Source organism: Jaculus jaculus, chromosome 5, assembly GCF_020740685.1.
Source record: "Jaculus jaculus isolate mJacJac1 chromosome 5, mJacJac1.mat.Y.cur, whole genome shotgun sequence".
Lineage (NCBI taxonomy): Eukaryota > Metazoa > Chordata > Mammalia > Rodentia > Dipodidae > Jaculus > Jaculus jaculus.
The window spans coordinates 84,136,615-84,160,970 of record NC_059106.1 but is presented as its reverse complement, the minus strand read 5'-3'; the positions used below and the strand labels follow the sequence as shown (position 1 = coordinate 84,160,970).

The 24,356-nt window shown below is 45.6% G+C and overlaps 1 protein-coding gene across 1 annotated transcript; it reads right to left on the bottom strand.

Annotated features, from left to right (window-relative positions):
• Positions 1 to 239: 239 nt before the first annotated feature.
• On the bottom strand, positions 240 to 22,759 carry Lurap1 (leucine rich adaptor protein 1). Its single transcript, XM_004672148.2, has 2 exons — positions 22,502 to 22,759; positions 240 to 1,442 (listed from the first exon to the last, which is right to left on the bottom strand). The coding sequence occupies exons 1-2, from the start codon at positions 22,688 to 22,690 to the stop codon at positions 921 to 923; spliced, it is 711 nt and encodes a 236-aa protein (XP_004672205.1). The 5' UTR covers positions 22,691 to 22,759; the 3' UTR covers positions 240 to 920.
• Positions 22,760 to 24,356: the final 1,597 nt, after the last annotated feature.

Genomic DNA, 24,356 nt, shown 5'->3' with positions numbered 1-24,356 from the left:
CACGAGGACAAGCGTTTGCGTTCCCTTCTGATTGCAGAAGTGAGATCTTTGGGACAAAAAGAACATCCTGCCAGGCATGGCAGCGCACACCTTTAATCCCAGAACTTGGGAGGCAAACATAGGAGGATCACTATGAGTTTGAGGGCAGCCTGAACACAGTGAGTGAATTCCAGGTCAGCCTGGGCTAGAGCAAAACCCTACCTCAAAAAAAAAAAAAAAAAAAAGATAAAAGTGAGAGAGAGAACAATGTAATTGAAAAGGAGCACAAACATCTGCCAGTTAGGAACTCTCCCTACCAGGAGAAGGGATAGAAGAAGTAATGGCATGGACATTAAAGATGTGGTCTCCCTTAGCAGCAGGGACTCCGATGTCCTCTACATTGACCTATTACACCAAGGACTGGGAGACAAGAAGCATTAGTCCATCCTGACAAGAAATGACATCATTAGGCAGATAGGAAGAGACAGGTCTCCCAATTCCAAAGACATCGATCTAGGAAAGCCAATACATGGAGGTTTGGTCCTAAATGTCCTTCAATCCTCCATTTTGCCTGAGGGAGCCAAGGCTCCTAGACTTCAGATGAGGTGATTACACCCCCATCTCTTCATCAGTGATATCCTAAATTCCTTAAACCCTCACTTACTTGGGGGAGGAACATGGAGATACTCTCACACCAGGAGCCACAGGTTAAGTCTCGAGAGTCAATCTCTATGGAAATAGCTCTAGGGACCCAATAATTGAGGGATAAAGGCAGAGGCTCCCTAGGGATGACAGAGATGATGAGCTAGGTTTCCATGCTAACTGATTTCAGTACAGTCTATACGTAGTCCCAGATTTAGGGAAAATAAATTTTGGGAGACCTTAGAGACAAGGAATGAAAAAAATCACAATAATACAAAAGGATGTGGGAAAAAAAGTTGTTACAAGAAGGTCACATCATCCTGGCACTGTCCCCAGTACCAATGGGCCTCAAAACCCAGTTTGGCACTCTTATCCTCTGGTGGCTCAGGTGGTCCACCTTGGCACCCATCCTCTGAGGGCTTCCACACAGCCCTCAGATTCTCTAGCCTGGTGGATGCCATGTCCACCTCAGTCCTGGCCCTGTCCTCGCCAGGTATAACCTTTGACCAGTCCATTTCAGGACAGGGAGCTCCAGGGGGGCCAGATTCATCCAGTTCTCTGGGAGCCACAGTATCCAGAAAGCTGCCAATAGAGACACTGTCCAGTCGGTCCGTGGAGCTGATGTCTGGCAAGCTGTCCCAACTGCCCCGCCTTGAGTGGCCTGCACTCCCACCTGTCAGGCTATATTGGCTGCTGGTGAGGCTACTGCAATGGCTGGTCAATGTTCCCCGTTCTTCCAACAACCAGCGCACTGCCTCGATGCCCTCGTTCAAGGTCACCAGCTGCTGCAGAATCTTCACATCAATAGCTCGCAGGTAAGCCTGGAGAAGTGGGAAAATAAAGAGTAAATTTGGGATTATATGCTTCCTTGGTGTTTCCAAAGGCCCTGGACCTTGTAGACCTATCAACTCTGCTTCTCTTTCAAGAAGCTGCAAAGAGGGCTGGAGAGATGGCTCAGCACTTAAAGATTCTTTCTCAAAAAGCCTGACAGCCTGGACTTGATTCCCCAGTACCTACATAAAGCCATGTACAAAGCAGCACATGTGTCTGGAGTTCATTTGCAGTGGCAGGAGGCCCTGGTACATCCATACACTCACTCTCTCCCTGTGTGTCTCTATCAAAAAACAAAACAAAACAAAACAGAAAAAACAGCTTTTGCCAGGCGTGGTAGCGCACACCTTTATCCCAGCACTCAGGAGGCAGCAATAGGAGGATCACCATGGTTCGAGGCCACCCTGAGACTACATAGTGAATTCCAGGTCAGCCTGAGCTAGAGTGACATCCTACCTCAAAGCCAAAAATAAATAAATTTGGCAGTTTGATCCTGTATCATTTCTATTTTTTCTATAAATGGGAAAAATAAAAAAAATTAAAAATAAAAATAAATTAAAAATTTTAAAGCTGTTTTTTCCTTTAAAAACCTCATTTATTTATTTAAGAGAGAGAGGGAGAAAATTGGCATGCCAGGGCCTCTAGCCACTGCAAACAAACTCCAGACACATGTGCCGCCATGTACATCTGGCTTACATGGGTACTGGGCAATTGAACTTGGGTCCCTAGGCTTCACAGGCAAATGTCTTAATAGCTAAGCCATCTCTCCAGCCTGAAAAACAACTTTTTTAACTGATTAGCTATATTTGTGAGTAGCTATCATATTTTCTTTGAGCTTCAATTTCCTTGATTGAAAATCAAGGTAAGCCGGGCGTGGTGGCGCACGCCTTTAATCCCAGCACTTGGGAGGCAGAGGTAGGAGGATCGCAGTGAGTTCAAGGCCACCCTGAGGCTACAGAGTTAATTCCAGGTCAGCCTGGACCAGAGTGAGACCCTACCTCGAAAAACCAAGAATAAATAAATAAATAAATAAAAATAAAGGAACGTGCGAACACACCCATGGTACTTTAAAAAAAAAAAAAATCAAGGTAAAATCATTCACCTTACAGGGCGGCAGTGATAATGTCTATAATACATTTACCACAGTATCTAGCACAGTGAGGTCTTAGTAAAATGCTAAGTATTAAAACATAATACTGAGACTGAGTATAGCTTAGTTGGTAGAGTATGTCTAGCATCCACAAAATCCTGGGTTCAGCCAGGTATGGTGGCACATGCCTTTAATCCCAGCACTGTGGAGGTTGAGGCAAGAAGATTGCTGAGTTTGAGGCCAGCATGGGACCACAGAGTGAACCTACCTCAAAATAAATAGATAAATGAACAAACAAACCAACCAACCACAGAGCCCAGCGAGGTGGCACATGTCTTTAGTCCCAGCACTTGGGAGACAGAGGTAGGAGGATATACAAGAATTCGAGGCCACCCTGAGACTACATAGTGAATTCCAGGACAGCCTAAGCTAGAGTGAGACCCTTCCTCAAAAACCAGAAAGAAAAAATTGCTGGCGAGATGGCTTAGCAGTTAAGGCACTTGCCTGCAAAGCCAAAGGACCCAGGTTTTATTCCCTAGGACTGATGTACACCTAATGCACAAGGTGATGCACGTGTCTACAGTTCATTTGCTATGGCTAGGGACCCTGGACCACCCATTCTCTCTCTCAAATAATTTTTTTTCAAGTCCCAGCCAGAGGCTGTGTGTGGTGTCACATACCTTTAATCCCAACACTTGGGAGGCAGAGGTAAAAGGAACCCTACAAGTTCAAGTCCACTCTGAGACTACTTAGTAGATTCAAGGTCAGCCTGAGCTAGAGTAAAACCCTACCTGGGGGGGAAAAAAAAGCCCCAGCTGGACGTGATGGCAGACCTTTAATCCCAGCACTCCAGGGGAAAGGTAGGAGTATGATCACTGTGAGTTCAAAGCCACCCTGAGACTACATAGTGAATTCCAGGTTAGCCTGAGAGTGAGACCCTACCTCAAAATAAATAAATAAATAAATAAATAAATAAATCAGGGTGTGTTGGTACATGTGTTTAATCCCAGCATTTAGGAGGTGGAGGTGGGAGGATCTCTGGGAATTCTGGGCCAGCATGAGACTAATTTCAGGTCAGCCTGGGCTACAGCAAGGCCTTACCTCAAAAAACAAAATACAAAAAAGGGGGAGCTGGAGAGGTGGCTTAGCAGTTAAGGCACTTGCCTATAAAGCCGAAGGACCCAGGTTCAGTTAGTTCCCCAGGACCCACATAAACCAGAAGCATAAGGAAGTACATATATCTGGAGTTTGTCTGCAGCAGTTGGAGGCCCTGGCATGCCTATTATCTCTGTATATATCCGCCTCTCTCTCTCTCTCAAATAAATAAAATTAAATAATAATAATAAAAACCAAAATCCTGGGTTCAATCCCAAGCATTGCATAAACCAGGTGTGTTGGTACATGCCTGAAATTCCAGCACTTGGGAGATGGAGGCAGGAGATCAAGAATTCAGTCATCCTCTGGTATATAGCACGTTTGAGACCAGTCTGGGAAACAAGAAGCCATGTCTCAAAAATAAGTAAGAGCTAGCAAGGCATGGTGGCACACGCCTTTAATTCCAGCACTTGGGAGGCAGAGGTAGGAGGATCACTGTGAGTTTGAAGCCACCCTGAGACTATATAGTGAATTCCAGGTCAGCCTGGACTACAGTGAAACCCTACCTCAAAAAAAAGAAAGAAAGAAAAGAAAGGAAAAGAAAAGAAAAGAGGAGAAAGTGCAAAGAGCTCCTGCCATGTGGAGTGCGAGAGATGGTAGAGAACCCATGTGGAAGTAAGGGAGGGTTCTCCCCTCATCTTAGCTCAGCTGAGCTGAGACCAGGGAAGGCTTACTGGAACTTGTAAAGTTAGTAAAGATGATTGGTAAGGGTCTATTTGTAGAAATGAAGATCTGGGTAACTCCTTCCGTCAAGCAATAAGGAGAAGACAGCTTCTCTGATCTAGCAAAGTGGAGACTGCAAGGACAATCTTAATATATTTATTTATTTAAGAGAATGAGAGATAAAGAGGCAGATAGAAAGAAAGAGAAGCCAGGTGTGGTGGCGCACACCTTTAATCTGAGCACTTGGGAGGCAGAGGTAAGAGGACTGCTGTGAGTTTGAGGCCACCCTGAGAACACAGAGTGAATTCCAAGTCAGATTGAGCTGGAGTGAGACCCTACCTCAAAGCCCCCTGCCCCCAAAAGAAGAGAGAAAGAGAACGGGTGTGCCGGGGTCTCCAGCTACTGCAAATGAACTCTCGTTGCAGTGCCACTTTGGGCATCTGGCTTATGTGGGTCCTGGGGATTCAAACCTGAGTCCTTTGGTTTAGCCACTAAGCCATCTCTCCAGCCCTTCAGTGGAACCATCTAAAGGACCCTGAAAGTGTAACAGTGAAGTGCAGGAAGCTAGTCCTGGAAGATGTTGGGGAGAAAGAATAAAAGCAAGGAGTTAAGAGGTAGTGGGCACATAGCAAAGTGGATGCCTGTAGGATTTCCATTTTTGTAGACTTCTAGGCTTTGGAGAGCATTCGAGGACACCCAGGGAGATGGTCTCAAGACCATCTGAGCATATGAGCTGACTGAGATCCATTCTCACAGTTGTTCACTGAATGGCACAGTAGTGTTTGATACAGTTTGAATCTGTTCCTATGGGTCTTGTAAAGTACATGAGGTATTAGCAGAGTATCAGGAATGTATACACAACATTTAACCTTGATAATGGCAAATATGCCACCCTGGTGGCCATGGGAATGTCCAAAGTCATGTGACTTTATGTAATTTCCCTTTTTATCATTTGAACCTCAGAACTTAGAAGGAAGATGTCCTCAGCTGTGTCATTTTTTAAATTTTTGGTTTTATTTTTATTTATTTATTTGAGAGAGACAGACACAGAGAGAGAGAGGCAGAGAGAGAGAGAGAGAGATTGGGTGCATCAGGGCCTCTGGCCACTGCAGAACTCCAGATGCTTGCGCCCCTTGTACATCTGGCTAATGTGGGTCCTGGGGAATCGAGCCTCGAAATAGGGTCCTTAGGCTTCACAGGCAAGCACTTAACCACTAAGCCATCTCTCCAGCCCAGCTGTGTCATTTTAAAACTTTTTTCTTCAAGTTCTAACCCAGGCTGACCTGGAATTCACTGCGTAGTCTCAGGGTGTTCTTGAACTCAGCAATCCAACCTCTGCCTCCCAAGTGCTGGGATTAAAGGCATGCACTACCACTCCTTGCCCATTTAAAGACTTTTGAATTTTATATCATCTGACATCTAGTACTAAGCCAATAGATGGACTAAAAAACAGAGACTAAATTATCAAAGGAGGAGGATTGCTGAGTTCAAGACCACCTTGAGATTACATAGTGAATTCCAGGTCAGGCTGGGCTACACTGAGATCCTACCTCAAAAAACAAAACAAAACAAAAATGGTTGAACTGTGAACCGTATGTGGTAGTGAATACCTAAAGTTCCAGCACTCCAGAGGATGAGGGAGGAAGATCAAGAGTTCAATACCAGTGTGTACTACAACTAATGCTCAGTAGCAGAGTGCCTGCTTAGCATATTCAAGGCCCTAGGTTCAATCACTAACACCGCCACCCCCCCCCCAAAAAAAAGCTGTCACTGGTGATTAACTACTGAGATAAAACAGATTCACCAACAAGAGAGAAACAACCAAAGGACAGCTAGACAAGGTGTTTACTGGGGTGGACAGGAGACTGAGCAAAGAGAAGACTGGTTCCCTATTCCCTTAAGTCTTGGTACCAAGAGGAGGAAGGGCTGGCCAGAACTAAAAAGGGTCCAAGTCCTAATACCTGGGGATTCAGGGCTTCCCAACACCACAAATCAGTCTCCCTTGTCTGTACTAGAAGTAAGTTTGGCCTACCAAGTAATCTCCAGGGCCTCTCCCTGCTCAAGTGCATAAATTACTTTCCCCAAGCACAAGTCTAAACCTGTCCCTCCTCAGAGCTTTCATGGTTTTGCACTGCTCTTCGAGGAAGAATCTAAACTCTTCAGCAGTTGCCATTCAAAAGCCTGTCATGAATACAGCCTTGCTAGCATACCACATGAAATTTTTAGCTATTATTATTTTTTTATTATTTATTTTCTGAGGTTCTGAGAGTTAGGGTCTCGCTCTAGTCCAGACCTGGAATTCACTATGTAGTCTCAGGGTGACCTCAAACTCACAGTGGTCCTCCTACCTCTGCCTCTCAAGTGCTGGGATTAAAGGTGTGTATCACCATGCTTGGCATTTTAAAATTTCATTTCTTTTTCTTTTTTTTTTTTTTGAGGCAGGTTCTCCTAAAAATCATGGTGATCCTCTTACTTCAGCCTCTGTAGTGCCTGAGCCACCATGCCCAGCTAAGTTCAGTTTTATTTAATTTTGATTTTAACCAAATTAACAGATGCATATAGAATTGGACTTGATAACACAGTTTACTTTTTCAAGGCAGGGTCTCACTTGGCCCAGGTTGACCTGAAACTCACTCTGTTGCCCAGGCTGTTCTCAAACTAACGTCAATCCTCCTACCTCAGTCTCCTAAGTGCTAGCAGTAAAGGTGTGCCATCACACCTGGCTTGCTGGTCCAGGTTTATAATCCCAATTACTGGGAGACTGAGGTGAGAGGATTGTAAATTCAAGGCCAGTCTGAACAATTCAGTAAGACCCTTGTCTCAAGGTTTAAAAAAAATAATAATAATTCAGGTGTGGTAGCCCACGCCTTTAACCCCCCAGCACTTGGGAGGCAGAGAGGTAGGAGGATCACTGTGAGTTCGTGGTCATCCTGAGACTACAGAGTGAACTCCAGGTTAGCCTGGGAAAGAGCAAGATCCTACCTGGAAAATAAAACAAAACAAAATGAAAAAGGGCTGGGAGGGGGCCTAGGAAGTGGGAATATAGCTCAGCAGTTAAAAGTGGTTATTTTGCAAAGCTTGTTGGCCCAGGGTTCAATTCCCCAAATAAGCCAGACACAAAAAGTAGAATAGGCACATCTGGTGTTTGTTTGCAGAGGCCAGAGGCCTTAGTGCCCCTCCCACCCACAAATAAAGTTTTTAAAATAGGGCTGTGATCCAGGCATGGTGGACTGACTATATCTTTAATCCCAGCACTCTAGCAGACAGAGGTAGGAGGATTGCTGTGAGTTTGAAGCCTGTGACTTGGGTTCAACTCTCCAGTACCCTTATAAAGCCAAATGCACAAAGTGGCACATGTATATGGAGTTTGCAGGGGCAGGAGGCCCTGCCATATCCATTCATGCCAGGTGTACTGGTGCATACCTTTAACCCCAGCATTTGGGAGAAAGAGGTAAGAGGATCACTGTGACTTTGAGGCCAGCCTGGGACTACAGAGAAAGTTACAGGTCAGCCTGGGCTAGGGTGAGGCCCTATCTTGAGGAACAAAAAGTTCAAGGTTGGGGCTGGAGAGATGGCTTAGCGGTTAAGCGCTTGCCTGTGAAGCCTAAGGACCCCAGTTCGAGGCTCGGTTCCCCAGGTCCCACGTTAGCCAGATGCACAAGGGGGCGCACGCGTCTGGAGTTCGTTTACAGAGGCTGGAAGCCCTGGCGCGCCCATTCTCTCTCTCTCCCTCTATCTGTCTTTCTCTCTGTGTCTGTCGCTCTCAATTAAATAAATAAAAAATTTAAAAAAAAAAAAAAGTTCAAGGTTAGGGGCTGGGTGGATGGCTCAGTGGTTAAAGGTGTCTGCTTGCAAAGCCTGCTGGTCCATACTCAATTGCCCAGCTACTCATGTAAAGTCAAACAAGCATTTGCAGCAGCAAGAGACCTTGACATGGACACACACACACACACACACACACACACACACACACGTGCATGCACATATGTAAATTTAAAAAATGAAAACTTTATTTAGGGCTGGAGTGATGGCTCAGTGGGTAAAGGCATTTCTTTGCAAGTCTGATGGCCTGGGTTTGATTCCCCAGTACCTATGTAAAGCCAGATGCACAGAGTGGCACATGAATCTGGAGTTTGTAGTGGCAGGAGGACCTGGTGCACCCAGTCTCTCTCTTTGTTTGCCAATTTTTCTCTGACTCTCTTTCTCTCTCTCTCTCTCTCAAGTAAATACATTTATTAATTAATTAAAAACTATTTTAAGCCAGGCATGGTGGCGCATGCCTTTAATCCCAGCATTTAGGAGGCAGAGGTAGGAGGATCACCATGACTTTGAGGCCACCCTGAGACTCCATAGTGAATTCCAGGTCAGCCTGGGCTAGAGTGAAACCCTACATCAAAAAACCAAAAAAAAAAAAAAAAAAACCAACAAAAAAAAACTATTTGAAAAATTTTTTAGGAGCTAGGCATGATAGCGCACACCTTTAATCCCAGCACTCAGGAGGCAAAGGCAGGAGGATTGACATGAGCTCAAGGATAATCTGAGACTGCATAGTGAATTCCAGGTCAGCCTGAGCTAGAGTGAGACCCTACCTCAAAAAAAAAACACCAAAAAAAATATTAATAAATAAGGTCAGGCATAGTGGTGTATATCTTTAATCCTAGCACTAAGGAGGCAGAGGTAGTAGGATCACCGTGAGTTCAAGGCCACCCTGAGACTACTCCATAGTGAATTCCAGGTCAGCCTGGGCTACAGTGAGATTCTATTTAGCAAAAAAAAAAAAAAAAAAAAGCTGGCGTGGTAGCACACGCCTTTAATCCCAGCACTCGGAGGCAGAGGTAGGAGGATCACCATGAGTTTGAGGCCACCCTGAGACTACAGAGTGAATTCCAGGTCAGCCTGAACCACAGTGAAACCCCCCCCAAAAAAAAATTTTTTTTGAGGTAATGTCTTGCTCCAGCCCCAGGCTGACCTGGAATTCACTCTGTAGTCCCAGGGTAGTCTTGAACTCACAGCAATCCTCCTACCTCTGCCTCCCAAGTGCTGGGATTAAAGGCATGCTCCATTATACCTGGTTTTAAAAAAATAATTAAAGGGCTAGAGAGATGGCTTAGGAGTTAAGTGTTTCCTGCATAAACATTAAGGCACCAAGTTCAAATCTCCAGAACCCACATAAAGCTGGGCATGGCTACAGAGCCTGTAACCCCAGTACTTTAGGGGAGCAGAGAGAGACCTGAGAATCTTTAAAACCCTGAAACTTCAGAAGTAGTAAATGGAGATTCTGGATCAAAACAAGACCAGGTGGAAGAGTTATGAAGAGGGACACTGGTCTGCGACCCCCACCACTGGCCAGAAAATGGAGATCCACAAAGGCACATATACACCTACTACACCCCATTACACACACACGCACACACAGAATCAAAAACAAAATAAGAGCCAGGTGTGGTGGCGCACGCCTTTATCCCAACACTGGGGAGGCAGAAATAGGAGGATCGCCATGAGTTCAAGGCTACCCTGAGACTACATAGTGAATTCCAGTCAGCCTGAGCTACAGTGAGACCCTACCTCAGAAAACCAAAAATAAATAAATAAATAATAAAATTCTTCTTTTAGTGGGCAGAGGTTAGTGAAGAGGTGTATAGCTGGCAAAAGTGCTCAGAATAAGTGACTACTGTGATGAGTTCTAAATGGGAGCTCTATACCACACCCTCCATGGCTCAGAGAATACCACAGAAGGGGCAGAAAGAATTTAAGAGCTAGCACTAGAAGGCAAAGGTAGGAGGATCACCATGAGTTCAAGGCCACCCTGAGAAAACAGAGTGAATTCTAGGTCAGCCTGGTCTGAGGTGAGACCCTACCTCCAACCCCCCCCCACAAAGAAAAAAACCAAAAAACATTTCATCATGATGATGCAAGGGGAGGACTTTACTAGACTCTTCTCCTCCCAGAGGAGCTACTGGCAGTTAATGGTTGCTGAGAGAGGGGAAGTCATGTTCTTCAGTGGTGTAGCCACTAGGAAATTGCCCATACTCCAGTAAATAACTCCCCCCCCCCCATGCTCATGCAAGCAAACCTAATTTAACACAGTAGGTCACAAAAAGAAAAGTGAAAAGGGCTGGAGAGATGGTTTAGCAGTTAAGACATTTGCCTGCATAGCCAAAGGATCCCAGTTGGATTCTCCAGGACCCAGATGCACAAGGGGGCGCATGCATCTGGAGTTTGTTTGCAGTGGCTACAGGCCCTGGCACTCACGTTTGCTCACTCTTGCGCGTGCTCTCTCTCTCTCTCTCTCTCTCTCTCTCTAAAATAAATAAATAAAATACTTTTTAAAAAGTGAAAAAAAAAAAGACATGAAAGTAGAAAATGGACTAGTTGGGAAGGAGGAGTTTAATAGGGGTAGGAAGAGACAAGGGAGGAGATAAATATGACCAAAATACATTATACTGAGCTGGAGAGATGGCTTAGTGGTTAAGGAGCTTGCCTACAAAGCCAAAGGACCCAGGTTCAATTCCCCAGGACCCAGGTAAGCCAGGTGCACAAGGTAGCACATGCATCTGGAGTTCATTTGCTGTGGCTGGAGGCCCTGGAACATCCATTCATTCACCTTTTCTGTCAAATACATAAATAAATAAAAATATTTTTTAAAAATACACTATGTCTATGCATGAAGTTGTGAAAAATATTTTTGTAAAAAACAGTAAATTCAAAACAAACAAACAAACAAAAAAAACAGTAAATTCTGCTGGGCATGGCGGCGCACGCCTTTAATCCCAGCACTCGGGAGGCAGAGGTAGGAGGATCACCATGAGTTCAAGGCCACCCTGAGACTACAGAGTTAATTCCAGGTCAGCCTGGACCAGAGTGAGACCCTACCTTGAAAAAAACAAAAACAAACAAACAAAAAAAAAAAAACAGTAAATTCCGTCAGCCTGGGCTAGAGTGAGATCCTATCTCAAAAAGAAAAATTTAAGCCGGGCATGTTGGTGCATGCCTTTAATCCCAGCACTAGGGAGGCAGAGGTAGGAGGATTGCCGTGAGTTTGAGGCCACCCTGAGACGACAGAGTGAATTCCAGGTCAGCCTGAGCTAGAGTGAGACCCTACTTTGAAAAACCAAAAGAGAAAATCAAAAAGAAAATTTTTGGCTGGTTGTGGTGGTGCATGCCTTTAGTATCGCAATGAATTCAAGGCCACCCTGAGACTATATAGTAAATTCCAGGTCAGCCTAGGTGAGAGCGAGACTCTACCTCCAAAACCACAACAAACAAAAAAAAAAAAAAATTCAATGCCACAAATGCTAGAGGAAACAAGTGCTACAGAAAACTGTGAGACTTGGAGGACATAACCCCAGCCTAGATAGGGCACATGAGCTGAAACCTCATGGTTAGGTAAGACTTAGTCTGCAAACAGGAAAGAAACATTCCAAGCAGAAGATGTTCCCTCTTCCAATTTCAGTTGGCACAGACCTGACCACTCCATTGTCCACTCTTCTGGGGAGGCCCATTCTTGTTCCAATAGCATTTCTCATCCTGTACCTGTATGTTTTTAGTCTCTCTCCCTCCTTTCCTAACAAAGGCTATGAACTCCCTAAGAGTCTGTCCTGCCCAACTCATTTCAGGTTCTCTGCCTAGGATCTTATAGATCACATTCAGTTCTGTGATTCTCTTGCCTTTATCATCTGGCCCTTCTGATGGTCACTAGGGCTTAGGGAGCTGGGTTGCCCTTCTGTTGCTGGGAAACCAATCTGAGCACCAGATTCTTTAATGCTGTGACAGTGGGATTCCCTGGCTGTGACAGCATTTACTCCCCAGAATAGAAGCAAAAGGGTTTATTGCCAGAAAAAGAAACACTCATTTCACACCATCTCTTTGGAAATCGAGCAGAGGATAAAGAAAAACTACTCCAACCCAATCCTCTTCCCCAGGAGACTGGGGTTCCAGACTTCTCCCCATATGTACTTCTTACATCAGACTCTTCCAACCCTGGTATTCAGGGTTTTAAAAGCCTGAAGAACTGTTTAAGACCCTGGTAATGGATTGAAATTTTCAGACTACTATCACTAAAAGGGCTCTTACAGATCATCTGGTTCCACAATTCCCCCCACTTCACTCACCAAGAGGCAGGAAAATTGAGGCCAGGAGAGAGAGAAAAAGAAGGAGGGAGAGAGAATGTGAGTGAGCCCTGCTGAGGATCACAGAATGCTTCAGAAACAGAAACAAGATTTGAACTGGGGCTGGAGAGATGGCTCAGAGGTTAAGGCGCTTGCCTGCAAAGCCAAAGGACCCAGGTCCAATTCCCTAGGACCCACATAAGCCAGATGCACATGCATATAAAGTTTGTGGTGGCTAGAGGCTCTGGTGTGCCCATCCTCTCCCTCCTTCCCTCTCTCTCTCTGCTTGCAAATAAATAAAAAAAAACCTTTTTAAAAAAAGCCAGGCGTGGTGGCGTAGGCCATTAAACCCAGCACTGGGAGGCAGCGGTAGGAGGATAGCTGAGTTTGAGGCCACACAGAGATAATACAGAGTGAATTTCAGGTCAGCCTGGGCTAGAGTGAGACTCTATCTCAAAAAAATTAAATTAAAATATATAAATTAAAAAATATATATATTTGAGAGCTGAAGGGATAGCTTAGCAGTTAAGGTACTTGCCTGCAAAGCCAAAGGACCCAGGTCCAATTCCCCGATTCCCGAGGGCCCATTTAAGCCAGATATACAAGGTGGCAGACATGTCTGGAGTTCTCATTTGCAGTGGCTGGAGGCCCTGGCATACCCATTCTCTCTCTCTCTCAAATAAATAAGATATATGTTTGTGTGGATAGATAGATAGATAGATAGATAGATAGATAGATAGATAGATAGATAGATAGTTTTTGAGGTAAGGTCTCGCTCTAGCCTAGTCTGAGCTGGAATTCATTATGTCGTTGTCTCAGGGTGGCCTCAAACTCATGGCAATCCTCCTACCTCTGCCTCCTGAGTGCTGGGATTAAAAGCATGTGCCACCATGCCCGGTGTCAAAACTTTTTTTTTTTAATTTTTTTTGTTTTTTTTTTTATGTTTATTTATTTATTTGAAAGTGACAGAGAAAGAGGCAGAGAGAGAGAGAGAGTGAGAGAGAATGGGCGTGCCAGGGCCTCCAGCCACTGCAAACGAACTCCAGACGCATGCGCCCCCTTGTGCATCTGGCTAATGTGGGTCCTGGGGAATAGAGCCTCGGACCGGGGTCCTTAGGCTTCACAGGCAAGCACTTAACCGCTAAGCCATCTCTCCAGCCCAAAACTTTTTTTTTTAATATTATTTTTATTTATTAGCCAGGTGTAGTGGCACACACAAAAAAAAAAGATTTGAGGGGCTGGAGAGATGGCTTAGTGGTTAAGGTACCTTTCTGCAAAGGATGCAGCTTTGATTCCCCAAGACCCCACAAAAGCCAGATGCACAAGGGGGCACATGCATCTGGAGTTCCTTTGTAGTGGCTGGAGGCCCTGGCATGCCCATTCTCTCAACCTTGCCTAATGTTTTTCCACAAACTTCTCTGTGGAGGTGGGTTGTCATAGCAACAATTCCTGGGTGGGATACTTAGGAGGGGATATTGCCATTGTTTTTCATTCCCACACATCCCACAATCTGGCTATTCACTCAGCTTCTGACTAGGGAAGCAAACAAGAGGGGGAGGCCAAAAGGCAGGACTGGACCTTGGCATGAAGGGCAGTCCTGTCCCTGCCTCTATACAGAGAGAGCAGGAAGAGGGACAATTGAAGGACACTCCTTAAAAGGCTTGAATCAGGCCAGGCTTGGTGGCTCATGCCTTTAATCCTAGCACTTGGGATGCAGAGTGCATTCCAGATCAGCCTGAGTTAGAATGAAGCCCTAACTTGAAAAAACAAACCAAAAAAAAAAAAAAAGGCTTGAGTCAGTCCTTCTCTACTGGCCCCAAACCTCTTGCCCCACCCCTTGTCCTTCATGAGTACCAGTTTGCAGGGCACAGTGCAAGAAGAAATCAGTGGCAAGAGAGATTGCTCAGTGGTTAAAGGCACTTGCTTTCAAAGCCTGAAGGCCTGGGTTCAATTCCCCAGTACCCATGTAAAGCCAATTACACAAAGTGGAGCATGTGTATGGAATGTTTACAGTATTACTAGGCCTTGGAGCACCCATTCTCTATATATCCTAAAAATATGGGCTGGAGAGATGGCTTAGCGGTTAAGCGCTTGCCTGTGAAGCCTAAGGAACCTGGTTCAAGGCTCAATTCTCTAGGACCCACGTTAACCAGATGCACAAGGGGGCGCACGCGTCTGAACTTGTTTGCAGAGGCTGGAGGCCCTGGCGCGCCCATTCTCTCTCCCTCTCTCTTCCTCTCTCTCTCTCTCTGTCTGCCTCTTTCTCTCTCTGTCTGTCAGAAAATAAATAAAATTATTAAAATTAACAACAACAACAACAACACAAACATCAGCTGGGAGTGGTGGCACACAACTTTTTGCAGTATTACTAGGCCTTGGAACACCCATTCTCTATTTACTTATCTTGAAAATAAATAAAATTATTAAAATTTAAAAAAAGAAGACCAGCCAGGCATGGTGGCACACACCTTTAATCCCAGCACTCAAGAGGCAGAGGTAGAAGGATTGCTGTGAGTTCAAGGCCAGCCTGAGACTACATAATGAATTCCAGGTCAGCCTTGGCTAGAGTGAGACCCTACCTCAAAAAAACAAAACAAAAAAAAAATCAGTGACAGGGCTGGAGAGATGGCTTAGCGGTTAAGCGCTTGCCTGTGAAGCCTAAGGACCCCGGTTCGAGGCTCAGTTCCCCAGGTCCCACGTTAGCCAGATGCACAAGGGGGCGCATGCGTCTGGAGTTCGTTTGCAGAGGCTGGAAGCCCTGGCGCACCCATTCTCTCTCTCTCTCCTCTATCTGTCTTTCTCTCTGTGTCTGTCTCTCTCAAATAAATAAATAAATATTTTTTTAAAAAATCAGTGACAACTTGGCCTGAGGAGGGGAAAAGCACAGCTAAGATCTCCTCCTTGTTCTGGCTTCCAAAAACCAGCCTCAGACCCCAGGCCCAATGGGTCAAGATTACACAAACAAAAATCAGAATTTTTTTTTTGATTTTTCGAGGTAGGGTCTCACTCCTGTCCAGGCTGACATGAGTCTCAGGGTGACCTCGAACTCAGCAATCCTCCTACCTCTACCTCCCAAGCGCTGGGATTAAAGGCGTGTACCACCACGCCCGGCAAAAATCAGAATTTTTGAGCTGGGCATTCAGGAGGCAGAGGTAGGAGGATCGCCATGAGCTCGAGGCCACCCTGAGAGTACATAGTGAATTCCAGGTCAGCCTGAACTAGTGATACCCTATGTCAAAAAAAAAAAATTTTTTTTTTTTTTTTGGTTTTTCGAGGTAGGGTATCACTCTGGCTCAGGCTGACCTGGAATTCACTATGTAGTCTCAGGGTGGCCTCGAACTCTCAGCGATCCTCCTACCTCTGCCTCCCGAATGCTGGGATTAAAGGCGTGCGCCACCATGCCCGGCAAAAAAAAATTTTTTAATTAATTAATTAATTTTAAAAAAAGGCTACAACTGGGTGTGATGGTATACACCTTTAATCATTGTTAATTCAAGACCAGCCTGAGACTACATACTGAATTCTAGGTCAGCCTGGGCAAGAGGGAGACCCTACCTCGAGAAAACCAAATTAGGGCTGGAGAGGTGGCTTAGCAATTAAGGTGTTTGCCTGCAAAGCCAAAAGACCTTGGTTTGATTCCCCAGGACCCATGTAAGCCAGATGCACAAGGGGATGCATGCATCTGGAGTTTGTTTATAGTGGCTGGAGGCCCTGATGTGCCTACTCTCTCTCTCCCTCTTTCTCTCTCTCTCAGACAAATCAATAAAAATTTTTTTTAAATTTAAATAAAGAAGCAGGGCACAGTGGTGCATGCCTTTAATCCCAGCACTTGGGAGGCAGAGGTAAGAGAAGCGCCTTGAGTTCAAGCCATCCTTAGACTACAGAATGAATTTCACAGGTCAGACAGAACAAAAGTGAGACCCTACCTCAAATAAACAAACAAACAAACAAAAGAAAACACCAAGTTAAAAAAAAAGTGCCACATGCATCTGGAGTTTATTTGTGTACACACACATACATACACAGTAAGAAAATATATAGAAACCTGGTATGGTGATGCACACCTTTAATTCCAGTATTCGGGAGGCACAGATAGCAGGATTGCCATGAGTTCAAGGCCACGCAGAGACCTGAGACAACATAGTGAATTCCATGTCAGCCTGGGCTACAGTGAGACCCTACCTCAAAAAACCAAAAATAAAAAAAAGAAGAAAGAAAATATAGAGAGAGGGTTGGAAAGATGGCTTCACTGTGGTTAAGGTACTTGCCTAAGAAGCCTAAGGACCCAAGTTCAATTCCCTAGTACCCATGTAAGCACAGGTGGCACATGAGTCTGAAGTTCATTTGCAGTGGCTAGAGGTCCTAGAATACATATCCATTCTCTCTGTCTGCCCCCCCCAATATATATATTCTTTTTTTTTTTTTTTTCAAAGTATGGTCTTACTCTAGCCCAGACTGATCTGGAATTCACTATGTACTCTCAGGCTGGCCTCAAGATATATGTGTATGTGTGTTTTCTTCTTTATTATTATTTTTTGTTTGATTTTTCAAGGTAGGATCTCGCTCCAGTCCAGGCTGACCTGGAATTCACTATGTACTCTCAGGGTGGCCTCAAACTCACAGTGATCCTCCTACCTCTGCCTCCCGAGTGCTGGGAGGTGGAGAGGAATGAGTAAGTCACCCAGTATCAACCTGTGGCCTCCATATGTACCTACACACACAATGTCCAGACATGGAAACATACATGTACATGCACACCGTATACACACACATCAAAAAAAAAAAAAAAGAGGTACTGGAGTGATGGCTTAGCAGTTAAGACACTTGCCTGCAAAACCTAAGAAACTAGGTTCAATTCCCCATTGCCCACAAAAGCCAGATGTACAAGGTGGCGCATGCATCTGGAGTTCATTTGCAGTTCGTGAAAGCCCTGACATGTCCACTCTCTCTATACATACACATATCAGCCTCTCTGTGTCTCTCTCTAATAAGTAACTAAAATAATATATATATATATATATATATATATATTTTTTTTTTTTTTTTTTTTTTTTTTTTGGTTTTTCGAGGTAGGGTCTCACTGTAGCCCAGGCTGACCTGGAATTCACTATGGAGTCTCAGGGTGGCCTCGAACTCATAGCAATCCTCCCACCTCTGCCTCCTGAGTGCTGGGATTAAAGGCATGCGCCACCACACCCGGTTTAAATAAAATATTTTTTTTTCCTTTTTTATTTTATTTTATTTTTTTAAATTTTTATTAACATTTTCCATGATTATAAAATATATCCCATGGTAATTCCCTCCCTCCCCACCCCCACACTTTCCCGTTTGAAATTCCATTCTCCATCATATTACCTCCCCATTACAATCATTGTAATTATAGATATACAATATCAACCTATTAAGTATCCTCCTCCCTTCCTTTCTCCACCCTTTATGTCTCCTTTTCAACTTACTGGCCTCTGCTACTAAGTATTTTCATTCTCACACAGAAGCCCAGTCATCTGTAGCTAGGATCCACATATGAGAGAGAACATGTGGCGCTTGGCTTTCTGGGCCTGGGTTACCTGACTTAGTATAATACTTTCCAGGTCCATCCATTTTTCTGCAAATTTCATAACTTCATTTTTCTTTACCGCTGAGTAGAACTCCATTGTATAAATGTACCACATCTTCATTATCCACTCATCTGTTGAGGGACATCTAGGCTGGTTGCATTTCCCAGCTATTATAAATTGAGCAGCAATAAACATGGTTGAGCATGTACTTCTAAGGAAATGAGATGAGTCCTTTGGATATATGCCTAGGAGTGCTATAGCTGGGTCATATGGTAGATCAATCTCTAGCTGTTTTAGGAACCTCCTGAGTGCTGGGATTAAAGGCATGCGCCACCACACCCGGTTTAAATAAAATATTTTTAAAAAAGAAAAATAAACCAGGTGTGGTGGTGCATGCCTTTAATCCCAGCACTGGATGTCAGAGGTAGGAGGATCACTGTGAGTTCAAAGCCACCCTCCATAGTGAATTCCAGGTCAGCCTGAGCTAGAGTGAGATCCTACCTTGAAAAACCAAGAAAAGGCTGGAAAGATGGCTTAGCGGTTAAGGCATTTGCCTGCAAAGCCAAAGGACCGTGGTTTGATTCCCCAGTACCTACATAAGCCAGATGCACAAGGGGATGCATGCGTCTGGAGTTTGTATGCAGTTTGTATGCTGGAGGCCCTGGTGTACCGGTTCTCTCTCTCTCCCCCTCTCTCTAATGAATAAATAAATAGATATAAAAAAGAGAGAAAAGAAAAAGAGCCAGGCATGATATCATATGCCTTTCATTTTTTTTTTTTTTTTAAGGTAGGGTCTCACCATAGCTCAGGCTGACCTAAGGTGTGCGCCAACACGCCTGGCTGGCATATGCCCTTCTTTAATCCCAGAATAAAGTAGGAGGATCACCGTGAGTTGGAGGCCAGCTTGAGCCTACAGAGTGAATTCCAGCCTCAGCTAGAGTGAGACCCTACTTTGAAAAACCAATAAAAGGTCTGGAGAGATGGCTTAGCACTTAAGGCATTTGCCTGCAAAGCCTAAGGACCAGGTTCCATTCTCCAGGACCCAAGTAAGCCAGATGCACAAGGGGGACACATGTATCTGGAGTTTGTTTGCAGTGGCTGGAGGCCCTGGCATGCATGCCCATTCTCTCTCTCTCTCTCTCTCTCCCTCTTTCCCTCTCAAATAAATAAATTAAAATTTAAAAAGATATAATGTAGGATTAGGGACTATATTAGGGACTATGAGTGCAGTTAAGTTATAGAGTATGTACTTGCCTGAAGACCCTGGGTTCAGTCCCAGCACCTGTAATTCCGTGTGGTTTATAGATTAATGGGGTGATTGGCAGCTTGGACTCCAGTTATTCCCTTATTTATTTATTTATTTCAAGATAGTTTCTCACTCTAGCCCAGGCTGACCTGGCACTTATTCTGTAATCTCAGGCTGGTCTCAAACTCATAATAATCCTCCTACCTCTGCCTCCTGAGTACTGGGATTAAAAGTGTGTGCCACCTGGCTTTTTACTTATATTTATTTATTTACTTAATTGTTTTTTCCAGGTAGAGTCTCACTTAGCTCGACTGGCCTGGAATTCACTATGTAGTCCCAGGGTGACCTGAAACTCACAGAGATCCTCCTACCTCTGATGTCCCAGTACTGGGATTAAAGGCATGTAGCACCACATCTGGCTTTTTTTTTTTTTTAGGTAGGGTTTCACTCTAGCCCAGGCTGACCTAGAATTCACTATGTAGTCTCAGGGTAGCCTTGAACTCACGGAGATCCTCCTACCTCTGCTTCCCAAGTGCTGAGATTAAAGGTGTGCGCCACCATACCTGGCTCATGGCTGTTTATTTAATAACTTAATTAGCACCTTTTGTGTCCGGTTGTCCCTATGTTACTATTGGCCCTCTCAATAACAGTGTAAATTTGAGTAAACTACTTAATTTATGTATTGGTCTGGTTCTGTTATCTGAAAATTTGAGACAAATGAAATAAAAAAAGAACAGGGCTGGAAAAATGGTTTAGCAGTTAAGGCACTTGCCTGTGAAGCCTAACAACCCATGTTCAATCTCTCTCCAGATCTCATGTGAGCCAAATGCTCAGAGATAAGGCAAGTGCAAGGTCGCACATGCCCACTAGGTGGTGCAAGCATCTGAAGTTCAACTACAGTGGCTGAGGCCCTGGCAGGCCAATTCTCTCTCTCCGGATCTCTCTAAAATATAAAATAAATAAGTAAAGCTGGGCATGGTGGTGCACACCTTTAATCCCAGCACTTGGGAGGCAGAGGTAGGAGAATCACCATGAGTTCGAGGCCACCCAGAGATTGCATACTGAATTCCAGGTCAGCCTGGACTAGAGTGAAAGCCTTCCTCAAAAAAAAAATTAAAATTAAAAATAAAAATAAATAAACCAGGTGTGGTGGCACACACCTTTAATCCCAGCACTCAGGAGGCAGAGATAGGAGAATTTCTATGAGTTCAAGGCCACCCTGAAACTCCATAGTGAATTCCAGGTCAGCCTGGGCTAGAGTGAGACCCTACCTCGAAAAACTAAAAAAAAAGAAAGAAAAAAAAAAAAAATAAGCCAGGTGTGGTGGTATATGCCTTTAATCCCAGCACTTGGGAGGCAGAGGTAGGAAGATCACCGAGTTTGAGGCCACCCTGAGACTAAATAGTTAATTCCAAGTCAGCCTGGACCAGAGTGAGACCCTATCTCGAAAAACAAAAATAAATAAGGCACATGCCTTTAATCCCAGCACTCAGGAGGCAGAGATAGGAGAATTTCCATGAGTTCAAGGCCACCCTGAGATTACATAGTGAATTCTAGGTCAGCCTGGGCTAGAGTGAGCCCCTACTTTGGTAAAAGCAAACAAACAACAAAAAAAAAAAAACAAAAAACTACTACCTCATAGCATGTCAAGTGCTCAGCATGACATCTGACATATATGCTCAGTAAAGGTTAGTTTTCAGCATGGTGGCATATGCGTATAGTCTCAGCAACTCTGTAGGCTGAAGCAAGAGGAGTGTGAGCTTGAAGACAGCCTGAGCTACATACAGGTGAGCTCTCTCTTTCAAAGAAGGAAAACAAAACAGGACTGGAGAGATGGCTTAGCAGTTAAGGCGCATGCCTGCGAAGCCTAAGAACCCAGGTTCAATCCTCCAGGTCCCACATAAGCCAGCTGCATATGGTGGTGCATGTGTCTACAGTTGCAGTGGCTAGAGGCCCTGGCACTCCCATTCCTTCTCTCTCTCTCCCTCTCTGTCTCTAGTAAGTAAAGAAATAAAAAATACATCTTAAAAGAAAAAAGAAAACAAAAGTTTTCAAAGAGGGTCAGACTAAGTAAGCTCTTTCTAGGTCTTGGGCTTATGTTTACACCGTGAAGCAAAACCAAGCTCTTTTCAGAAGTGAGCACAGAGTCACAGCCCTGCTTTGGAGACTTTGGCACTCAACTACAACCTTCAAGGCCAAGTGCACACTTGGCATTCAAGTTCTGCCCCCAGGGATACTCCCTGACTATTCCACCAAGGCAGCTTTCCTGGCCTCTCCTACCATGGGGTGGGAGTTCTGGGCTAGGCTGTGCGGCCTCATACACCTCCCCCATCGACCCCTGCTCCCTCTGAGATCTGCTTGGCACAGAGCTGGGGGCACGTGGCAGGGTTCCAGGAAGACTTATTAGATGACAAACTTACTATGAGTACCTGGTTCTGGGCCAGGGAGTGGCTGGCAATTCCTCTTTTCTGCAGAACTGGCTGCAAAGTGGCGGCAGGTGTAAATCACCCCTTTCACCCCGCCTTGGGGAGCCTGCTGGGGCCCCAGCTGCCCTTTTGGCTGTAAATCTAGACTAGCAGCTCCAGGGAAGGGAGAGGGGCTACTTTTTCCTCCTCCTCCTCCTCTCCCCAACAAGGTACAGGTGAAATCCAAAAGCCCCATAATTTGGGAGGTCCGTGGGGAGGTCCCAGGTGTAGGACCACATCTGGTAACACTGCTACTGATTCCATTTAAGGGGCTTCTTAGAACGTTGCCTCTCTCCAGTGGGACTGGTGGAATGTTGAGGTAAGGGAGATGTTTTCAGTGTTCCTAGCTGAGGCAATGTTCAGCAGGCATGATCATCCCAAGTTAAACCCTTCCTGAGTTTGCAGGAGAAGAGAAAACACAAAACTGGTTGTTCTGTGAGGGAGTAGGTGCCTCACACCCCATGCAGTCGGTTCTTGGTTCTTCCCTGTCTTCACCTCCCTCCTCCCCGATTATTCGGCAGGAAGAACTTCTAAGAGCTTATGCCAATCTTCACGACCCATCAACGCTTGCCACTCACCCTTGGGGGGCAAATTAATGGACACTACTCCACTTCCACTCCCAGGGTTTCTGGATTAATCTGGGAGGAATCCTGAGGAGTTAAGGGACTCCCTAACTCCCTCCTCTCCAGCCTAACTCTGAAGACCTGAGCCCATCCCTTCTGACCTTCTCCCCTGCCCGGCCCGAGGCCCCCACACTCACTCACCAGCTCCATCCTCAGCGCCATGATCTTGTCCCCCAGGCCGGGGCCCGCGCTCGGCGTCCCCGGGAGTTGCTGGGTGCCTGGTTCCCACTCGCCGCGCAGCCCTCGGAGCAGCCCTTCGGGGGTCTTCCTGCCCACCTTGCCCTCCACGTCTCGCAGGTCTGGCGTCAGGGTCTCCGCGGTCCCCTCCATGCGGGCCCAGGCTAGAACTGGGCTAGGCGACTGGGCGCCGGGGCTCAGTTCCCCCGGGGGTCCTCTGCTTCCTCCGCGCCGGGCGCGGACGCCGAGCAGCGCAGCCGGTGGGTCCGCGCCCGCGCGGGGCGGGGGCGGAGGAGGGCGCCGGAAGGCTCAGACGAGCGGCGCAGAGTCCAGGGTAGAGCTCTCGGGTGCTGCGCACACAGCCTCTGGCCGCGGGTGGCGTGGGACCTGGCGATCCTGGAGCTTTGGGAGGGCTCAGTGCCTTTTCTCTGTGCCGACACTGCCTCTAGACCTGCCGCAGCTGTCCTGTGTGCTGACGGAAGGAGACTCAGCGGACTCAATCAGAAATGTGCGAGTTTAAGGAAGAGCGGTAACGGAGCTGCAGTTTGGAAGGCTTACCCGGGAAGAGCTGAGTCTAAACACAGTGGCTTAGAATGTAGCCACTTACATACACCTCCCAGCGGCTAGAAATCAAATTGAAAAGTCAAGTTCCCCAGGCCAATGAGAAGCAACCAGTATTCAAGTTGAAGGGGTCCGCCTGTGCTTGATCAGGCCTGGAATGAGACAGGGGAGATGCTTCTAGTACGGGTCATCTGTGAACCTTGTTATGATCAGGTTCTGATTCTGTATATATCTGGAGTAGAATCTTAGATTCTGCATGGCTATGAGGCTTCAAATGATGGCCAAGCTGCTGGCTGCTGGTCTGGGGACTAAGATCTGAGTAACAAGATAATAGAGTACGCTTCCAAGGTGTTTGGACTTGATTCTACAGGTAATGAGGGGTCATGATAAACGGTTTTGTAGCCGGGCGTGTTGGTGCACGTCTTTATCCCAGCACTCAGGAGACAGGTAGGAAGGATCTCCATGAGTTCAAGACCACCCTGAGACTACATAGTGAATTCCAGGTCAGCCGGAGCTAGAGTGAGACCCTACCGCGAAAAACCAAAAAAAGAAAAAAATAAAAGTTTTGCTTTATTTAGGTTATTTATTTATTTAAGAGGGACAGACAGAGTTAGAGAGAAAGAGACAATGGGTGTGCCAGGGCCTCCAGTCACTTCAAAGGAACACCAGATGCGTGCGCCCCCTTGTGCATCTGGCTAACATGGATCCTAGGGAGCCCAGCCTCGAACCGGAGTCCTTAGGCTTCACAGGCAAGTGCTTAATCGCTAAGCCATCTCCCCGGCCCTTATTGAGTTTTAATATTTATTTATTTGAGCGAGAGAGAAAGAGGAAGAGCGATTTAGAGAGAGGGAGAGAATGGGACCGCCAGGGCAAAGGAACTAATGTGCCACCTTGTACATCTGGTTTATTTGGATCTTAATGTTATTTATTTATTTACTTATTTATGTTTTTTTGAGGTAGGGTCTCACCCTAGCCCAAGCTGACCTGGAATTCACTCTGTAGTCTCAGAGTTGTCTCAAACTCTCACAGATCCTCCTACCTCTGCCTCCCAAGTGCTGGAATTAAAGGTGTGCGTCACCACTCCCAGCTTTGGGTCTTAAAATGTCTAGTAACCTCTTTTAAAAATAAACATGGAGGGCTGTAGGGATGCCTGCAAAGCCAAAGGACCCAGGTTTGATTCCGCAGGACCCATGTTAGCCAGATGCACAAGGGATGCACGCGTCTAGAGTTCGTCTGCAGTGGCTCAAGGCCCTGACAC

Excerpts from the sequence above, each read along its gene's own strand:
- Lurap1 (XM_004672148.2), bottom strand. The coding sequence starts at position 22,690 with ATGGAGGGGACCGCGGAGACCCTGACGCCAGACCTGCGAGACGTGGAG. Across the intron at positions 1,443-22,501 it reads TGGCGCTGAGGATGGAGCTG|GCTTACCTGCGAGCTATTGA; the intron begins GTGAGTGAGTGT and ends CCACTTCTCCAG.